The sequence below is a fragment of the Aotus nancymaae genome, unplaced genomic scaffold (assembly GCF_030222135.1).
Source record: "Aotus nancymaae isolate 86718 unplaced genomic scaffold, 86718_ANA_hifiasm-v0.15.2.pri h1tg000025l, whole genome shotgun sequence".
NCBI classification, from domain to species: Eukaryota; Metazoa; Chordata; class Mammalia; order Primates; family Aotidae; genus Aotus; species Aotus nancymaae.
Genome location: NW_026988438.1, coordinates 36,514,518 through 36,536,138, shown reverse-complemented (window position 1 = coordinate 36,536,138; position 21,621 = coordinate 36,514,518). Strand labels below are relative to the sequence as shown.

Here is a 21,621-nt window from a genome sequence, read left to right as displayed (position 1 = left end):
CTAATACGAGAATATATAAAAAGGATAATACATCATGACCAAGTTAATTTTATCCCAGAAAAGCAAGGTTGGTATTACATTTGAAAATTATTTGATGTAATTCATCGTATTAATAAATCACGATTATCTCAATAGATATGAAAAGAAGTATTTGATACAATTCAACACACATTAATGATAAAAATTTTCAGCAAACTCAGGATAGAAAGTAACTTCCTTAATCTACTAAAGGGTATCTACTATAAACCCAGAGCAAACATCATTCTTAATGGTAAAAGGAAAATTCTTTCCTCTTAAGAATAGGAACATGGCAAGGGTGTCTGCTCTCAGCACTTATTTTCAGCATTATACTGGAGGATCTAGCCACTGCAACAAGGCAAGATAAAAATAAATAAAAGACTTCCAGACTGGAAAGAAGAAAGTAAAACAGCCTTTATTTGCATAAGACATGATCATCTGTAGATAATTCTGTTAAATTTATTTTAAAAACTATCACTAGAAATAGGCTAGGTGCAGTGCCTGATACCAGCACTTTAGGAGACTGAGGCAGGAGGATTGCTTAAGCACAGGAGCTCAAGGCTGCAATGACCTGTGATGGCACCACTGCTCTCTCACCTGGGTGATGGAGTGAGATCCTATCTTACACACAACACACACACACACACACCCCAAAAAACAACGAAACTATCACAGAAATAATATACAATAAAGGTATATTTCTATATACTAGCAACAAAACCAACAAGTTGAAATCAAGAAAACAATACAATTTACAATAGCATGAAAAATGAAATTCTTAGGGATAAATCAGACAAAAGATAAATAAAACTTTTGTAATGAAAAGCACAAAACATTGCTCAGATAAATAAAATAAGACCTAAATATACTGCATTCATGGATCAGAAGACTCAATATAGCTAAGATGTCCGTTCTCCTCAAATTGATGTATACATTCAATGTAATCCCAATCAAAATCACAGCAGGCTGTGTGTGTGTGTGAGTGTGAGTGTGTGTGTCTATGTTTATAGATGCTGACAAATTGGTTCTATGATATCATGAAACTACAAACATAAAACAACTTTGAGAAACAACAATATTGGAAGGCTTACAGTACCTGTCTTCAAGAGTTACTATGAAACTATAGTAATTAAGACAGTGTGGTATTATATTAGTCTAAAGAAAGCAAATGGATCAGTGTTAACAGGACAGAGAATCCAGAAATAGACTTGCACATGTGTGGTTGATCTCTGACAATGGTGCAAAGACAATTCAATAGACAAATGACAGTGTTTTCAAGAAATGATGCTGGAAAAATTAGATATCCATATGCAATAAAATAAAATTTGATTAATGTTTCACATGTTATAAAAATCAACTCAAAAAGGATTATGTATCAAAATGTAAAGCTTGAGTATCTAAAATTTCTAGAAGAAAATATACAAGAAAACCTTTGTGAACCAGGCTAATCAGAGATTTCTTACATACAACACAAAAGCATGACTCATAAGACAAAATAGATAAATTAGACTTTATTGAAATTAAGAAATTTTGCTCTTTCAAATACCTTTTTAGAAGACAAAAAGACAGCTGTAGACTGGGAGAAAGTATTTTCAAACCTGATGGAGTTGTATCCATAGTATATAAAGAACTGTCAAAAATTCAATATTAAAAAAATTCAGTTAGAAAATAGAAAAAGTTTGAACGAACACCTCATTTAGGAAGATATGGATGGAAAATAAACACAGGAAATGTTTCCCAACATTTTTAGTCAGTAGAGAAAGAAATGCAAATTAAAATCCCAAGGAGATACCATTATACAAAATGTTTAAACTTAAAAACACAGACCATATCAAATAATGGTGAGGATATAGAGCAGCTAGAACTCTGAAACCCCACTGGTGGGAATATAAAATAGTACAACTACGTAAAACTATGCAGCAGTTTTTTAAGCACACACAAAATTCTATTACTTAGCCATTCCACTCCTTGGTACTAACCAAAGAGATATGAACACATATGTCCATACAAAGACTTGCCCACAATAGCAACTTTGTCTGAAATAAAAACTGGAAGCAGTCCAAATATCTATTAAAAGGTAGATAAACAGCAATACAACCCAACAAACTCTTGTTACTCATAGGACAAAATGTATCAATCAAAATAATTACGCTACTGGAAATAACTCAGATTAAATGTTCATACTGTATGATTCTATTAATGTCAAACTCTAGGAAACGCCAACTAATAAATGGTGACCGAAAGCAGAATGGGAACGGGAAGGAGTCAGGTATTACAATCAGGCATGAGGAAACTTTGAGGTGATGGAAAAGTTTATCTTAATTGTAGAGTGATTTCAATAGTATATACATATGTTCACCCTTAACAAATTATGTACTTTTGATATCTGCAGTTTGTTGTACTCTACCCTTCAATCAAGCTATTAAACATTAATTGGAGATAATTTTCAATTGTTGTGTAAGGTTTGCCACAAAGTCTAGTATTTGAAAAGAAGCAGACCGCAAATTTTTTCCGTGAAAAAAGTTATAATGCTAGAGAGAGCTGTGGGATCTAAGGATGGGTTGACCAACGCTTGTAAAGCTACTAATCTGAAAAACACATTTCAGTTACCAGTTATTTTCTCTTTTCCATCGTGTAAATAGAATGTTAGAGTTCTTCTAATTTGGGCGTTTCTAAAATTTAAATTCACGTGAAGGGGTTAAGAAAGGCCACGAAATCCTACGTCACCACTAACGTCACTGCTCTAAGACTTGTGAAAGGAACTGGCGGTGGACCCCACCCCACCCTGTAACTCACCAGGGCGCAGCCTCAGTGCCAGGCCCCTCCCCCAACGCTTCTTTCTAGGCGGGAGGCCTAGGCCGCCACGTGACTCCCGCCAATCCCGGATGATGGCGCAGTGCTGTGCACGCAGGCGCAGTGTGGGGCCCGAGCGGCAGAAGCACGCGCGGTAAGCTTCTGGACGTGTGCTACGGCGGGCGGAGGGCGAGGCGCGGTAGCGAGCGGAGGGACGAGAGCCCAGGATGTGGGGCCAGGGTCACTTTTCTAGAGTTCTTGCAACGGAAAGTGTGAGGTCAGTAGTAGTTTTTGTGGTAGGTGCAGTGGTGGCCGCTTCAAGGACTGAATTTTCGTCGCTACTCGTGTTTTAGGTCTCCAGTCCTGGGACTAGGCCCATTTCAGGGTTTTCTGCCGCCCTCGAGCCGCCGGCCACCGCGAAGGGTGCCAGACGCCCCAGTTTCTGAATGCGTGCAGGCAGGCGAAACCGGCCTGAAAAGACCTCAGGCCTGAATAATCTCCATGAAGACGAGGTCACGCAGCCTGCATTCTGTTTCACTTCTCGAAAATTCTGTGCCTTTTAAGTTTAAAAAAACCCTTATAAAACAAGTGTCAGGGAGCTACGTGTACCCATTTCTTCCAAATTTTCATCTCGAAGTAGAGATTTGGACCTACCGTTTGGTGATCTCTGTTTGCAGAAAGTGGGTTCAGCATCAGTTCCTTTATAATTATCAGGGGAGGTCGTTTTAAAGTAAGATTTAAAAACTATTCTAGAAGTAGCTTCTTGTAGTATGTGGAGAGATTTCCAAAGTAATTTTCACCTTTACTGAATTTAAGCCTTAATGTCTTCCGTAGAAATAGTGTCCCTAAAAGTTTTCACAGCTTTTCACTCAGTTGAGTTTAAAAACTGCTTTTTGACCATTAGTGAAGAACCCTTGTTTTGGAGGCATTTTCATACCACTTTTGAAAAATTTAAAAAACGTTGTAACAAAAGTAATTCATTTAAAAACTTTTATATTTCTGTGATGAGGGGTTGTTTTCCTTTTCATAATGAGGGACCATTTGAAACTGGTATAGTTGTGTTTAGTTAACATTTAAAGCTTTTAAAAAATTGCTGTGACTCACGCCTATAATCTCAGCACTTTGGGAGGCCGAGGTGGGCGGATTATAAGATCAGGAGTTTGAGAGCAGCCTGGCCAACATGGTGAAACCGTGTCTCTACTGAAAATACAAAAATTAGCTGGGCTTGGTGGCGTGTGTCTGTAATCTCAGCTACTTGGGAGGCTGAGGCAGGAAAGTTGTTTGAATCCGGGAGGTGGAGGGTGCAGTGAGCCGAGATTGCCCCACTGCTCTCCAGCCTGGGCGATAGAGCAAGACTTCCTCTGTTGGCGGGGAGGGAATCTGTATTTTAATTTTCTTTCAACACTTGTGAATGGAAAGTGCAATATTCTAGTATATTACAGATAAAATTATGTAGTAGCAGACATTTATTTTGGAATATTTTTGCATTCGGTAAAGTATGTAATAAAAATTATTTTTGAAGTAGTAGGCAAAATTCTATGTATTTTGCAGTCTTTAATCCCACAGTATGTTCAAAAGAAGTAACCACCATGACTTTTAAATGAAATAGACTGCCAGTTTAAAGCATTTGTTCTATTACTTCTAATGTTTCTCTTTACGTTGTGGAAGTCCTTTTTTTGGGAGGATATTTTTTAAAAAAGAATATGTACATTGTGTTTCAGAGTATTGATTTATATAAGTGATCAGAATGTATATGAGTTGTTCAGTGTGAGTTTGTAAAAGTTTGGCTAAAGATAATAAGGATAGAGATTATATATGATAAAATTGCACGTACTACAAAATACTCGAATTAGTTACTGAAGGAAATATCATTGAGTTTATTTTTAATATAGAGTTTGAATTTTGATAACTGCATTTAGGACAAAACATATTTGTAAGAATTGAACATTATGTAGGTTAGTCTTCATTATTAATGGATGGATTATTATAATCTAATTCAAGTTATTGAATTGTTTTAGTTTTTCAGAAGTTGTCCAAATGGATGAAGATACACATTGCGATAAAGGTACTGATACTGACAATTATTTTGGGGTGTAAGAGCTAGATGGTAGTGATTAATTTCTAATTTCCTTTGTACTGTGATTTGGTTTTAGTGGAAGATGTGGTTGGAAGTCACATAGAAGATGCGGTAACATTTTGGGCCCAGGTAAATAGCAAACTGGTTGATATCCCACTTCACCCCTAACCCAATTCTTCCCCAAGAAAAACAAAAATAAAACCCGGGAATAAATATATTTATCATTTTCAGCTGGGCATGGTGGCTTATGCCTGTAATTCCAACACTTTGGAAGGCCGAGGCTGGCAGATCACGAAATCAGGAGTTCGAGACCAGCCTGGCCAATATGGTGAAACCTGGTCTCTCCTAAAAACACAAAAATTAGCCCGGCGTGGTTGTGGGATTACAGGTGTGACGGCAGTATGGTGAGCCTGTAGTCCCAGCTACTCCCCAGGCTGAGACAGAAGAATCGCTTGAACCCAGGAGGCAGAGGTTGCAGTGAGCCAAGATCGTGCCACTGCACTCCAGCCTGGATGACAGAGCAAGACTCCGCCTTAGAAAAAAAAAGCAAAACCAAAAAACCCAGGAATAAATATATTTATCATTCTCAGTGCCTAATTTTTATGGAATTATTTATCACCAGGCATTATTAGAAGACGGAGGTTGGTGGCTGTGACTTTATGTGACTAGTGAGTATTATGTGCATAATACACCAAGTTTAAAAAATGAAAATTGGCAAGATTGTGATTTCAGAATTCCACTCAATTCTAGGCTGCACAAATTGCTGGGATCTGGGAGCCTGTTGTATTTGTGAAGTTATAGCCCCATCTAGGGGTCTTGTATAAGATTGTTTCTTGAAGAAGGATAAGTTTTAAAAATCTCTGTTATTTTTTCTAATAGCTTAAATTTGAGATATGGTATTTTTCTCATTATAAAATTGGAAGCATGAATGAAACATTTCTGATTTTCTATTGGGAGGCTGCCAGTCAGGTAAGGTTACTCAGTTTTATATACAAAGCAAGCACTAAAGGGCTGTGTTCCACCATTTAAGAAGGTAAATTTCTCTAATGCACACAATGACCTGCTAATTTTTGTTTTTGTAAACTATAAATGATGTGGAAGGGAAAGAAATTACATTTCTCTATACTCCCTACAGCATGGGAACTGCTTTTGTTGGGGGATGAGGTGAACTCGTAATGTGGGAAATAGAATATATGAGAAGAAAGTTCTAGAAGAATATGATTAACCCAGAGTTCTTAAATCATACATCACTTAGTGATTGGGAGACATACTGAGAAAGGCATCATTAGGCAACTTTGTCGTTGTGTGAACATCATGGAATGTACTTAGAGAAACCTAGATGATACAGCCTACTGCATACCTCGGCCATGTACTGTACCTGTACCCCATGTTGCTGTACTGAATGCTGCTGACAGTTATAACACAATGGTAAATCTTTGTATATCTAAACATAAAAAAGGTACATTAAAGTATTATAAAAGAATAAAAAATGGTACATCTGTATAGAGCACTTACGGTGAATGGAGCTTGCAGGATTGGAAATTGCTTAGGGTGAGTCATTGAGCAGTGAGGAGTGTGAAGGCCTGGGACATTACTGTACAATACTGTATACTTTCTAAATACTGTACACTTAGGCTACACTTTATTTAAAAAATTTTCTTCAACCAGGCACGGTGGCTCACGCCTGTAATCGCAGCACTTTGGGAGGCCCAGGCGGGTGGATCACGAGGTCAAGAGATCGAGACCATCCTGGTCAACATGGTGAAACCCCGTCTCTACTAAAAATACAAAAAATTAGCTGGGCATGGTGGCGTGTGCCTGTAATCCCAGCTACTCAGGAGGCTGAGGCAGGAGAATTGCCTGAACCCCGGAGGAGGAGGTTGCGGTGAGCCGAGATCGCACCATTGCACTCCAGCCTGGGTAACAAGAGCGAACCTCCGTCTCAAAAAAAAAAAAAAAATTTTTTTTCTTCAATGAATTAACTTATTGTAACTTTTAATAAACTTGACTTGTTTGTAATAATACAGCTTAAAACACAAACATTATACAGCTGTGCAAAAATGTTTTCTTTATATCCTTATTCTAAAGCTTTTTTCTCTTTTTAAAATTTTTTTAGTTTTTTTTTACTTTAAAAACTTTTTGGTTAAAAATGAGACAAGATCATGCATATCCACATCTTGTCCCACTAGAAGGTCTTCAGGGTCAATAACGTGCATGGAGCTGTTATCTTCTGTGATAACAATGCCCTCTCGAAATACCTTCAGAAGGACCTGAGGCTGTTATACAGTTAACTTTTTAAAATAAGGAGTACACTAAAAAAATATATACGTACACACACTAGTGACATAGTTGTTTATGTTCATTACCAAGTATTATGTACTGTACATAATTGTATGTGCTGTGCTTTTGTAAGACTGGGGCACAGTAGGTTTACACCAACATCACCACAAATATGTGAATAATGCATTGTTCTATGATGTTACGATGGCTAGGACTACACTAGGCAATAGGAATTTTTGAGTTTCATTATATATATATATATATATTTTTTTTTTGAGATAGAGTCTCGCTCTGTCTCCCAGGCTGGGGTGCAGTGGCGCAATATCGGCTCACTGTACCAGCTACCTCCCGGGTTCAAGTGATTCTCCTGCCGCAGCCTCCCAAGTAGCAGGGATTACAGGCGCAGACCACCACAACTGGCTAATTTTTTGTATCTTTAGTAGAGATGGGGGTTTCACTGTGTTGGCCAGGCTGGTCTTGAACTCCTGACCTTGTGATCCAATCACCTTGGCCTCCCAAAGTGCTGGATTACAGGCGTGAGCCACCACACCTGACCTATAACCTATGGGACAACTGTAGTATATGTGCTTTATTGTTGACCAGAATGTCACTACGTGGGGCATGACTAAATATAAAAAAACATTGTAGAAGGGTGATGTTATAGAAAACTTGGGGCAAATTTGTGTGTCTGCTTACACATATGTATTTGGCAAATTTGTTTCTGCTTATGCACATTTTCTTTTTTTTTTTTTTTTTTTTTTGAGATGGAGTCTTGTCACCCATGCTGGAGTGCAGTGGCACGATCTCGGCTCACTGCAACCTCTGCCTACCGGGTTCAAGCCATTCTCCTGCCTCAACCTCCGGAGTAGCTGGGATTACAGGCGCGTCCCACCGTGCCCAGCTGATTTATTTATGTTTTTAAATCTTTAGTAGAGACAGGGTTTCACCATGTTGACCATGCTGTCTCGAACTCCTGACCTCGTGATCTGCCTGCCTCGGCCTCCCAAAGTGCTGGGACTACAGGCGTGAGCCACCATGCACGGCCACTTATGCACATTTTCTAAATGTTGCTCACACGTTCTGGTTCCATGCCCATTGTCTGTATTAATGACAGCTGTGTCACTCCAAACAGCGTCCCTGGTTAGATGATAAATTATATTTAAGCTTATATAGAAACATCATTTGTTAGTATAAAAAGATTTTCTGTACCAGTGCCATCTAGTAGAAATATATGAGCCCCATAAGTAATATTAAAACATTTTTGGCAGCCACATTGAAGAAACTAAAAATAGGCGGTATTTTAATAAGTACATTTTATTTAACTCAGTATATCCTCCAAAATATTGTTTCAAAATATAATTGGCATAAAAGTGTGAACAGAGTAGTTTGTATTTCCTTTTTAATATTCTCTTTGAAATCTAGTGTGTGTCTTACAGCGTATCTCCTCAGACTAGCCGCGTTTCAAGTGGGTATTGGCTGTTGTATTCAGTAGTGCAGGTCTAGACTTTGATTTCAGTTCAATTTAGTTGTGAAGATGTTGTTTGAATTTGGAGCAAATTCAAGATTCAGAAGATTTTTTTTCTGTAAAGGATCAGATGATGAGTATTTTACCGTTTTTAGGCCATACAGTTTCTTTTGTAGCTATTCGACTCTGCCAACGTAGTGCAAAGCAGTCATAGAGAAAATGTGAATAAATGTTTGTAGCTGTGATGCAGTAAACTTTATTTACTAAAACAGGTGGCTGTAATTTGCCAACCTCTGAGTTAAACTATGAGGTTGAGACTCTTGTAAGAAAAACATTTAAAATAGGAAACATGCACATGAAAAGATTAAACATCAACACTACTAATAGTATATAAGTGAATGTAGTGGTTATTTCAAGAAGCAAATTGGCAAATTTTGTTGGGGTTAAGGTGGGATGTAGGCATAAAGAAGAGTAAGTAGAGATTTGAAAATATGCAAAGGCAGGTTAGGATGAAAATCGGCTCACATACATTCACCATTTTTCTGCCCTGTGGGTTTCTGCCTTAAAAACCACTTACAAGCAAACATTTCAGATTGGATGAGTGGCAGCTGAAGAAATCCAAAGTATTTGACTCTACCTGTTTCTTTGAAAGAACGAGCTTGTTGTGGTCAGGCATGGTGGCTCATGCCTGTAATCCTAATCCTAACACTTTGGGAGCCCAGTGTGAGAAGAGTGCCTGAGCCCAGGAGTTTGAGACCAGTCTTGGCAACATAGTGAGACCTTGTCACTGCACACACACACACACACACACACTCACACACACACACGTCTTGGCAATGTAGTGAGACCTTGTTGCTACACACACATACGCACACACATACACACGCACACTGGCTGTGGTGCTGCTTGCTTGTGGTCCCAGCTATGTGGGAGGCTGAGGTGGGAGGATTGTTTGGGCCCAGGAGATTGAGATTGCGGTGAGCTGAGATGACACCAAACAAACAAAAGAGCTTCTATTTGTTTTAGTCTATATAGTGAAAAAATGTAATTATATGGAATATTTTGATTCCCGGGGTTTATTCACAGAGGCTGCTTCTAATGTTTCTCAGGGTCAATTTAAATTCAGTTCCTGTTTTATGCAGAGACATTGATATTCATGATATTCTTTGAACTGCTCTTTCAGAGTTCTTTTCAGTCATCACAGATAATCATGTTCTTTCTAGCACTATTGAATATTTTTTGGTACATTTCTTTAGAATATATATATGTAACATTTATTTTGAAGAAACTTTGACTTCCAGGAAAGTTTCCAAATTAGTACAGAGGCTAGCATGTGACTCTCTATACTCTTCACCCAGCTTCCCTTAATGCTTATGTGTTATATAACCACAGTAGAATGATCAAAGGCAGGAAATTAACATTAGTACAATGCTGTTAACTAAACTAATGCCCTTATTTAAACTTTAGCACTTTTTTTGGTCTTTTTGTATTCCAGGATCCAATACAGAATCCCTAATTGTATTTAGTTGTGATCCTTGGTTTTCTTTAACCTCTGTATGTTTCTAAATTTTTCCATGTATTTCAAGACTTTGACATTTTGACGAATATTGGTTATTTTGTAGAGTATCCTTTAATTTGTGTTTGTTTGACGATTTCTTATAAATAGATTAGTAAGAGTTCCACAGAAGTAATACTGTAGTCCTCTCAGTACATCATATTGGGGTTTCATGATGTGATATACCTTCTTATTGATGATGATAACCTTGATTCACTTGGGTAAGGTGGCACCTTCTAGGTTTTTTCACTGTAAGGTTACTGTTTTTTCTTTTGTAATTAATGAATGTTTTAGAAGACATGTTGAGGCTGTCTAATCCAGTTTCTCTTCAACTTCTCACCCATGAATTTTATTATTTCTCTAGTGCTTGCCTAATAATGATTTTCTATTCTCATTCCTTCCACATTTATTAATTGGAATTCTTCTATAAGCAAAAGATGTCTCTTCTCTGCCATTTATTCAATTATTTATATTAATATAGACTCATGAATATCTTTGGGTTATAACCCTATGCTATCATGATTTATTTTCTTGTTTAAATTATTCAGCCTTGGCCAGTAGGACAAAGTTCACCAAAGAGCACAGATTAGTACTTGTCCTTAAAAATGTCTTATTTTTTGAGTTCTTTTTTTTTTCTGAGACAGGGTCTCTGGCACCAAGGCTGCAGTGCAGTGGCACGATCATGGCTTACTGCAGCCTCAAACTTCTGGGCTTGGGCCGGGCACGGTGGCTCACACCTGTAATCCCAGAACTTTGGGAGGCTGAGGCGGGTGGATCACGAGGTCAAGAGATCGAGACCATCCTGGTCAACATGGTGAAACCCCGTCTCTACTAAAAATACAAAAAATTAGCTGGGCACGGTGGCACGTGCCTGTAATCCCAGCTACTCTGGAGGCTGAGGCAGGAGAATTGCCTGAACCCAGGAGGCGGAGGTCGTGGTGAGCCGAGATCGCACCATTGCACTCCAGGCTGGGTAACAAGAGCGAAACTCCATCTTAAAAAACAAACAAACAAAAAAAACTTCTGGGCTCAAGTGATCCTCCCACTTCAGCTTCCTAAGTAGTTGGGACTGTAGGCGCACACCACCATGCCTGGCTAATTTTTTGTATTTTTTGTAAAGTCAGGATTTCACTATGTTGCCAAGCTGGTCTCAAACTCCTGGGCTCAAAAGTGAACTTCCTACCTCAGTGTGCCCGAAGTGCTGTGATTACAGGTGTGAGCCACCGCAGTTAGCTATTTTTTTGGGGGGGACATTTCTTTACTTTCTGGCACCATCAAATGTTCCAGGATCATTTTATTTCCCAGTTTGAGCTCTGCAATTAAATCAATCTTTAAGGAATCCTTTCCTTATGATTTAATTATATTTGGTATCTTGTTTGAATTCCACCTAATTTGAACTCATTGGGAAGTAAGCTTTTTCTATGACCTAGTCTCATTTCTTATTTATAAATAACTCATTTAAATTATGGAAAAATACATAAGAACTTGATTTAATTTCTAGTTGCCTAAGATCTTTTATCATGCTTAGTAGAACCTTAAAGTGTATAACACTTTAAAATAATATTTTCCTGAGTCTTATACTATATCTGATCTTTCTAGAGTATCAGTAGAAATAAGGATATCATGAAGATTGGTTGCTCACTGTCTGAAGTTTGTCCTCAGGCCAATTCAGGTTTGGGGAATCTTGATCCAAAGAAGGTAAGCCATATTCTTGAATATAATTATTTCATTCCTCCTATCAGTTTTCCTTTGTCTTAGATATTTACTTTTTGGAATCTTTGGTATATTTGAAAGGAAGAGGCTGACTTTTGGAATTTGGATAAACTATTGTTATAGTAAATTTATTCAATCAAAAATACTTATGGACTGAATATTACTCAGTCTTGAAAGGAAATTTGACATAAGCTACAACATAGATGAATCTTCAGGACTTTAGCTAAATAAAATAAGACAGGACAAATACTGTTATGGTTCTACTTATATGAAGTACTTAGATTAGTCAAAATCATAGAGACAGAAAAAGTGAATGATGGTTTCCAGGGACTGGGGGAAGATTGGGGATGGAGAGTTGATTAATGGGTATAGAGTTTCGGTTTTACAAGACGAAAAGAGTTGTGGAGATGGATGATGGCACAGGTTGCAAAACAATATGTAGTTAATGTTTCTGAACTGTATACACTTAACAATGGTTAAGATAGTAAATTTTATGTTATGTATAGTTTACTACAGTTTAAAATAGGAAAAAGTAGAATTAAAAGCTACCCACTATTCTAACCAAAAAAAAACAAAAATGCACAAAACGTATGTACTGTCGACCATGTACCTGGCGCTGTGTTAAGTGTTAAGTATGCAGTGGTGAACAAAATAGATTCCTTGCCTTTGACTTTGATTCACAAAAAAATCTGTAAGATGCATCTTTATGTAGAACAATTTGGCTATCTTTTTTTTTTTTCAACTGAGGTATAACTTTTATACAGTAAGGTATGTACCTTTTAAGATCCTAAGTATATAGCTTGGTGAATTTTTACATATGTACGCATCCATGTAACCACCAACATATGGTTCCATAATTTCAGAAAATTCCCTTGGGTCCCTTCTCAGTCAATTGTTAATAGTTTCTCTAGCAGAGGTATAACCATCGTTCTGATTCTGTCACTATAGATTGATTTGTCTGTTCTTAAATCATGCAATATGTACTTCATTGTATGTATCTGGCTTCTTTAACATAATTTCTGAGATTCATTATAGTATGTGTATTGGTAGCCTGTTCTTTTTTAAGCTATGTAGCATTCATTGTATAAATATAACACAATTTGTTGATCTCTTTTCCTTTGATGGGCATTTGGATTTTTTGCAGTTTTTGACTTCTCTGAATGAAATTGCTATGAAATTTAAACAGCTTTGCATAAGTGCTGAACCAATTTACATCCTTAGCAGCAATTTATGAGAGTTGTAGTTCCTCCATGTCCTCTCAAGCTCCTGCATTGTTAGTATGCTGAGGTTAACAGTGTTTTGGTCTTCTGTGAAGTACCTATTCACATCTTTTCCCCATTTTTAAATTAGGTTATTTGTCTTGATTAATTTGTAGGCATTAGGCATTCTGCATGTGTTTTTAACTTTATTTTTCTTCTTTTAATTCTACCTATTAAGTCACAACTATAAAGTTGAATGCATTTAAAAACATAAAAAATAGATTTTAATAACAAAAAATATGCAATAATCATGAAAATCTATGGTATACTTTGCCAAGGCCAAAGAATGAAAGACAATATGAACAGCAGTCTTCAAATATATCCTTAACAAAATCTCTCTCCTCAATGGTAAAATCATTATTCAAGAATATGTCTTTGCGTATCTAAACAGTAACTCCAACCAAATAAAGCAGGGGGAATGGGACAGATAACTCTACCCAGGTTTTCCAGATACAAACATGTGGTCACCACGAACTCAAGATTAAACTTCTAAAGCAGCATTTAAAATAAAATGAACATTTCTGATAGATGACAACAGTATGAAACTGATTTTTTTCTTTCCTAGATAGAAATGAGATGGGGCATTTCAGTAATCATCTAAGAATAAAGGTAGAAATACCCCCAATTCCACCACCCCACCCACTTGTATAAAACAAACACCTTCCATGAAAGCGTCTTTCACATTACTAAAATATCCTCACTTACTTGGGATAATTTCATGCTTAGATGAGTACAAACATTTGTTTTTAGATGTGTGGAATTATTGGAGCTGAGATTTTTGAGGCAATATCTGAATCTTAGCAGAGATATAATAATCCTTTCACTATACATTGATTGGGCTTCCTGAACAAAATCTGAGCAACTACTGTAAATAACTGCTGGTGGTAGTTCATGATACTCTCAAATTTTTCCCTTTAAGAAAATCCATGTAATAATCCATGTAACACTAGTAAATATGTTATACTGTACACTTTCTTAACAAGGAATGGCTATTTTCAGGCCTTACTAGGAAAACAAACAATGGCAGTTACTGACTGTTTTTATCACTGATAAGCTACAATAAATCTCAAATGATGGATAGTTTAAGTGTGATATTAAGTAAAAAATGAATACCGTTATAATTTTACCAAAAGAAACATGAAAATATGGGAAGAAGTGAAATGAACATGGCATGGGTCCCAAAGATTACTGTATGATTCTGAACATGATTTTCAAAACAAAGGGTATCTACATACAATTTCTGTGAGTATTTCTTATACTAGAAAGATGCAAAGCAAATGTAGGCAAGCTCAGCCCTACAGATATATTAAAGAAATACTGAGATAAATTAGAAGTTCCATTTGCTGAAGTGCATCTGCTCATCAGATCTTCCCTGCTACTTAGAGCCAGCCAGGAAAGTGGCCATCACTCATGCTCATTCACTCATTGTGTCCTATTGAGTCACACATAACAATGTTTTTTTTTTAACCAAATACTTTATACAGTGAAGTACAGAAAAAACAATTCTAAATATGCTTTTAAAATGCTAGAGAGTTAAGATAACCTCATTTTAAAAAAATACTGAAAATGTAAAAGGTCCATACAAAGTAAGAGTTGTATTAAATGTATACTTTCTATTTTAATAATTCACTTGCTGTGCTCTTAAACTCTCTATGAGAGAAGCAGATACTTTACCTGTGTCTTCAGGCAAGAGATACAAAAGCAGAAGTAGCTGGGCTGTAAAATTATATAAAATTTGTGGGATTTTTAAAGCTAAATTATTCAATATTGTGTATTGCTATTGCACACACACAATTGCCTGGAATATGTGTACAGCAACCCAGCAACAGTGACTGCAACAAAAACAAGGTAAATAGGTCTATATAGCATTTGATTTCCTTATTAAAGTTTTCATAGAGGAAATGCAAACAACTGCAATTCAGATCATGTAAGCTTGACAATTATTTAAACCTTACATAAAATTAAATCTAGCCCTTACCACTACAAATCTGGAAGGAATCAGAAAAGGATTTATAGTACACAAGTCCTCACTACTGTTGCATTCCACTTTGAATCAATCTGAGCTAAAAATAGCATTTTTTCCAAGATTTAAAGAAAAATAGATTTTATAAAAGGGATTCTTTTACATTACTTTTGTTACTGACAGAAACAAGTTATACTTTTTTCTACTATAACTTGCTCTGATGAAAAAATTATTCTCTCTTTTAACTCCTAAAAAACGCTGCATTTTTTAGACTAAAGGAATTATCAGGAATTCTTTCTTGATCTAAATTATTTGTCTCTAAAATATGTCAAGCTTTTAAAGATTCAGGGAGAGGCAGCTTCATGATTTTTTCTCTCAGTAAATTTTGAGGTGGCTCCTCTGGCTTCCTTACTTCACTGTGATCTTCTTTTTCCTCTTTGTTACCTTCTTCCATTTTTTCATCCCTTCTGTCTAGAGGCTGAGGAATAAGCTGATTACCCACAAATACATAAGTGTTAATTCTGTTTAACTCTTCTTTCTTTTCCTTTTTGGTGGGGCCCTTTGAGGAATCCCCTTGGCTTGCATCTCATCATTTATGAAATTTCTAAGTGTGGATTGAATGTAAATATGAGCCAAGTCCTGTAGATTCCTGACAGCACAGAGAGGAAGTTGCACAGAATCTGGTTTGCCATTTTCATTCTTACTTGATTGCACAAGTGGAGCAAATGACACAACCAGGGTATTTTTTATTTCCCAAGTGTTTTGTCTAGTTCTGTGTTAACTGATCCTCTACAGGCATGACTAATGTGCCTCCAACTTTTAGTAATATCTTCATGGTCTTTCTGGACTCAAGCTCCATAATAAGTTTCATCATACTGATGACTGTCAGATGCTATCTGGAAGCAACTACTGACAACAAATGCAGGTTCACAGAACTCAAATCTTAGTGGTTTTCTTTATAGATGCATGTTGGAATATCTTCATCTTCAGATGGACAGATGATTTTATTGACGGCAGAGCCTTGCCAACTAGCGCATATAATTCCTTAGATAAGCTGCCAAGAGATCAGGATGACCTAGCCTTGCCCTGTAGCTTCCCTCTTAGATGGATAGTCTAGGTCTAGGAGCTGATTATCAAAGCTATCATGATTTTTGATGAAGCTCTCCAGTTTTTCCTTGGCTTATTCTACCACATCTGAATGAGGCTCAATCCCATGATTTATTCCAAAAGGATCTGTGGTGCGGCAGTTGGTCCAGCCCTCTGCAGCAGCGAGCAGGCAAGGTGCTAGGACTTGGTGGGCTCTGTGGCAGCTTTACACCGCCTCTACCACAACAACAGCATGGCTGCTGCCACTGCCAAGGGGAGTGGAGTGGCGGGACCTGACCTTTCTGTATACTTTTTATATATGTTTTTTTGAGATGGGGTCTCTCATCGCCCAGGCTGGAGTGCAGTGGTGTGATCACGGTTCACTGCAGTCTCAACCTCTCGGGCTCAAGTGATCCTCCCACCTCAGCCTTCCAAGTAGCTAGAACTGAGGTGTGTGCTACCATGCCTAGCTAATTTCTAAATTTTCTGTAGAAATGAACCCTCACTATGTTGACCAGGCTGGTCTCAATCTCCTGGGCTGAAGCAGTTCTCCTACTTCAACCGCCCAAGTACTGGAACTACAGGCATGTGCCACCAGTGCCTGGCTAATGTTTTTATTTTTATTTTTTTGTAGAGACAAGGGCTCCATTATGTTGCCCAGGCTGGTTTCAAACTCCTGGGCTCAATCAGGTCTCCCACCTTAGCCTCTGAAAGTGCTGAGATTCATGGAATCACCGTGCTCAGCCTGTACATATTCTTGATATATCCTTTGTCTTTTACATGTATCACTGTACATATCCTTTGTCTTTTATATGTATTGCTAATATCTTTTAGTCTGTGGCCTACCAACTCATTTTCTTGATACATTTGAAATTTATTAATTTTTTATTTTTGGTATGTGCTTTTTGTTTCCCATTTAAGACCACTATACTTACCCCAAGATCATAGATACATTTTGTGTGTGTCTGTGTGTGTGTGTGTGTGTGTGTGTGTGTTTCTCTAGAAGTTTTTACCTTTTGCATTTACGGCTGGGGTGACCTCCAGTAAATTTTTTGATTATGATAAGAGGTAGAGATAAACTTCAGTATTTTTCCATGTGGATATCCAGTTATACCAGCACTATTTATTGAAAAGAGCATCTTCTCTTTGCTAAATTGTATTGGCATGTTTGTTTTAAATCAAGTAACTATATATGGGTATTAAACATCTTGTTCAATATAATAGGTACCTATAATCTTGAGTGCATCAGATTCTCTGCCAATAATTTACCCTGAGGCATTTCTATAAGTAGACAAAGATGTCTGTACAGAGATACTCATTGCAGCTAGTAGGCAAAACTGGAGATTAACTAAATGTCCTTTACATAATACAATAGTAGTAGTAATTATAACAGTATTTATTTCCTTTGTGAAGTAGTGCTTAGTATTCTAAGCATTTTGCATGCGCTCATTCATTTAATGCTCACAGCATCCTTATGAGGCAGGTGTTGTTATTTTTTACACCTTTTTTTTGAAATTGAGGCACAGCCGGGATAACTTTATGAAAGTAACTAGCTAATTAACGGTAGATCAAATATAGAAACCCACAGAACCTATCTCCTTAACTGTTACCCTGTTTAGAAAAATGAACAAATTGTGGTAGAACCTTATTTCTTTTCTTTTTCTTTTTTTTAAGTTGGCAAGCATTCCTAAATTAAAAAAAAAAAATTTTTAAGGGAGGGATTACAGGTGTGAGCCACTGCGCTTGATCTGTGACTACGTTTAATATTGTTATAAATTAAGACATGCCCCTTTTCTTCTATTGAATATAAAATTAATTATATTATCAAAAATTTTAAACTAGCATCAGTAGTAGGCATCTGATTATAAGTGATTAATCAGCCACTTCTGATTATTCATAAATGGATTATACTTTGTCAGTTTTCCTTAGTGATCTAACTGGTTCTCTCCTTGCTACCATGTAGGAGGGTCATAGGCTATGAAGAATGGAGCTGTGGGAGGAGAAGATTGGGCCCAGGCACAATGAGAGTGAATATATAGTTCTTACTATGTCCTGAGGACAGATAAGTCTATCTGGGATAGATTTGCATGTTTTGGTGGTTGTATTACACTAACAGAGCCAAGAACTTCAGATTCTTCACTTCGTTGAGTACCAGCTCTATTCTTGGACACAGGTGTCCCCAGTCCTGCTTCACCTGGTTTGCAATAAACCATTGCATTTCTGTTGCTTACCTTATACCAAATTGTTAATCATATTGTGATGTTATTACAAAGCCTTAATTAAAGATGATGCAATCTTTTGCAAGGATTGAAATTGATACAGGACTGTTGAATGTCAGTTATGTTTGCTACTACCCGTTTGCTTGCCAGAAAATGAAGTAAGAGAGTTGGGAGACATACCATACCATTACTGCTCTCCTTTACCCTTTAGTTGTTGAATGTTAGCTGAGGAAACCAAAGTTAAGTATGAATTGAATACCCTTATCCCTTGTAGCATTTGAATTGTTATTTATTTATTTGTTTGTCAGGATTTATGTGTACTTTATTGTTTTGGTGAATAGGTTTGATGTTTAGGTTTTATAAAATAAATCTGTGGACTTGTCCTATTTCAGAATGATACATTGAAATTAATTTTATACTCTATAACTTAAAGCAGTGTTCTTCAGTTGTTTTTCCCATTGTTCCCTCCTAAGGAGCATTTTTGGACTTGTTTTCTCCCTAATGGCCTAATGGGCCTTGTCCCTTTAAGATATTTTAATACTACAGATGTACAGTATGTAAAAACTATGTTATCAGTAGGGTTGAACTTTGGAGGCCTACAGACCATTGTAATATTTAAGATTTCCGGGAGACAGATCCAAGATGGCTGATCACTAGCAGCTTGGGCTCCTAGCTCCCAGTGAAAGCGCAGAGAACGAGAGGACGCCACACTTTCAGATGAATGTTTGTTGCTCACGGACCAGGAGATTCCCAGCAGAGGAGCCCCACATGTCGCCAGGGCGACTCTTGTGGCCGGCGCGGCGGTTTTGCTGGTGCCTTAGCATGCCAGTTTTTGGTGCAGAGTCCGGAGATTCCCGGGTAGAAAAGCACCATCAATCTTAACACCGCTATTTTGGCCGGCGCAGTGGACTGCTCAGATTTCGGCGCTGGGAATCAACAAGTTGGACGTCTGCTCAGAGACCTAGTTAGAAAGTCGGTAATTACAAAGACAACAGACGGATAAATATATAATGAAGGGAAGAAACCAGCGTAAAAAGGCAGAGAATACTCAAAATCAGAATGCCTCTCCCTCTGCAGGGGATCGCAATTCCTCATCAGTAACGGAACAAGTCTTAATAGATTATGAGTGTGTTCCAATAACAGAAGCAGGCTTCAAAATGTGGGTGATAAGAAACTTCTGTGAATTAAAAGAACTTGTTCTAACCCAATGCAAAGAAACTAAGAACCTTGAAAAAAGGTTTGATGAAATGTTAACGAGAATGGACAATTTAGAGAGGAATATAAGTGAATTGATGGAGCTGAGAAACACAACACGAGAACTTCGTGAAGCATGCACAAGTTTAAACAGTCGAATTGATCAAGTAGAAGAAAGGACATCAGAAGTCGAGAACCAGCTCAGTGAAATGAAACGAGAAGACAAGATTGGAGAAAAACGGATGAAAAGGAATGAGCAAAGTCTCTAGGAAATATGGGACTATGTGAAAAGACCTAATTTACGTTTGATAGGTGTACCTGAATGTGATGAGGAGAATGAATCCAAGTTGGAAAATACTCTTCAGGATATCATTCAGGAAAACTTTCCCAACCTGGCAAGGCAGGGTAATATTCAACTCCAGGTAATACAGAGAACACCACAAAGATATTCTTCAAGAAGACTAACCCCAAGGCACATAACCGCCAGATTTATTAGGGTTGAAATGAAGGAGAAAATACTAAGGGCAGCCAGAGAGAAAGGTCGGGTTACCCATAAAGGGAAACCTATCAGACTTACAGCAGATCTCTCAGCAGAAACCCTACAAGCCAGAAAAGAGTGGGGACCAATATTTAACATCCTTAAAGAAAAGAACTTTCAACCCAGAATTTCCTATCCAGCCAAACTAAGCTTTATAATCGAAGGAAAAATTAAATCCTTTGCGAACAAACAAGTACTTAGAGAGTTCACCACCACCAGGCCTGCTTTACAAGAGCTTCTGAAAGAAGCACTATACATATAAAGGAACAACGAATAGCAGCCTTTCCAAAAACATATCAAAAAGAAAAGAACATTAACACAATGAAAAATTTACACTAACTAATGGGCAAAACAGCCAGCTAGCACCAAAAGCTAGTATTAAAGTTATATATATTCTAATTGGATAAAAAGCCAAAACCCATTGCTATGCTGCATCCAGACCCATCTCACATGCAACGATACACAGACTCAAAACAAAGAGAAGGAGGAAGATTTATCAACCAATCAGAGAGTAAAAATAAACAAATAAAAAGCAGGAGATGCAATTCTCGCCTCTGATAAAGTAGACTTTAAAGTAACAAAGAGCAAAAGAGGCAAAGAAGGACATTACATAATGGCAAAAGGATCAATGTAACAAGAGCTAACGATTTTATAGATCAAAGAGACAGAAAATTAACAAGGACATTCAGGACTTGAACTCAGACCCGGGACAAGTAAACTTAATAAACATTTATAGAACTCTCCACTTCAAATACATAAAACATACATTACCACCTCACACCTATTCCAAAAGTGACTACATAATTGGAAGTAAATCACTCCTCAGTAATCGCATAGCATTTCATAGGTTTAAATGAAATATTGGTTGGCTGCTCGTTTGTTATTTTCTTCCCTTATTCCTTCCTGTTTACATCAAGTATAATTATTGGTATAAAAGAGGTTTTCAATACCCATTACTAAACTGCATTCTAGCCTGGGCAAGAAAGCAATACTCTTATTCTCTCTCTCTCTCTTTCTCTTCCTTTTTCCTCCTCTTCTTTATTCTTTTTCTTTCTTTCTTTAAAAAAAAAAAAAAAAAAAAAGAACCAAGCTTAGTCTATAAGGAATTGCACATGAGATGGCTCACATATTTATGCTGTATCAAGGTCACTATTATCTTACTATACCAAACTGAAAACATCACAAAAAAAAAAAAAAGAAAAAAGATTTCCACCTCCCCACGAGAACCGCTTTTCCCCTTAGGAATATTGCCCCAGCTGAGAATGTATGACTTAAAGTGGTTAAGGCCAGGCATGGTGGCTCATGTCTGTAATTCCAGCACTTTGGCAGGCCAAGGCAGGAGGATCACTTGAGGCCAGGAGTTAGAATCAGTCTGGGCAACATAGTGAGACCCTGTTTTTACAAAACAAAACAAAAGGCCAGGTAAGTATGGTGTGTGTGTGCCTGTAGTCCCAGATATTT

The 21,621-nt window shown here is 37.3% G+C and overlaps 1 protein-coding gene and 1 pseudogene across 1 annotated transcript in view; one reads left to right on the top strand and one right to left on the bottom strand.

Annotated features, from left to right (window-relative positions):
• Window positions 1–4,848: 4,848 nt before the first annotated feature.
• The window catches only part of STK31 (serine/threonine kinase 31), a 138,238-nt gene continuing 121,465 nt past the window's right edge, over window positions 4,849–21,621 (top strand). The window contains exons 1-3 of the mRNA XM_012447846.2: window positions 4,849–4,876; window positions 4,965–5,017; window positions 11,788–11,886. Of these exons, the coding sequence (XP_012303269.1) occupies window positions 4,849–4,876; window positions 4,965–5,017; window positions 11,788–11,886 (180 nt within the window). The remainder of the gene's footprint in view (window positions 4,877–4,964; window positions 5,018–11,787; window positions 11,887–21,621) is intronic.
• On the bottom strand, window positions 15,432–15,958 carry LOC105714006 (protein-L-isoaspartate O-methyltransferase domain-containing protein 1-like; annotated as a pseudogene).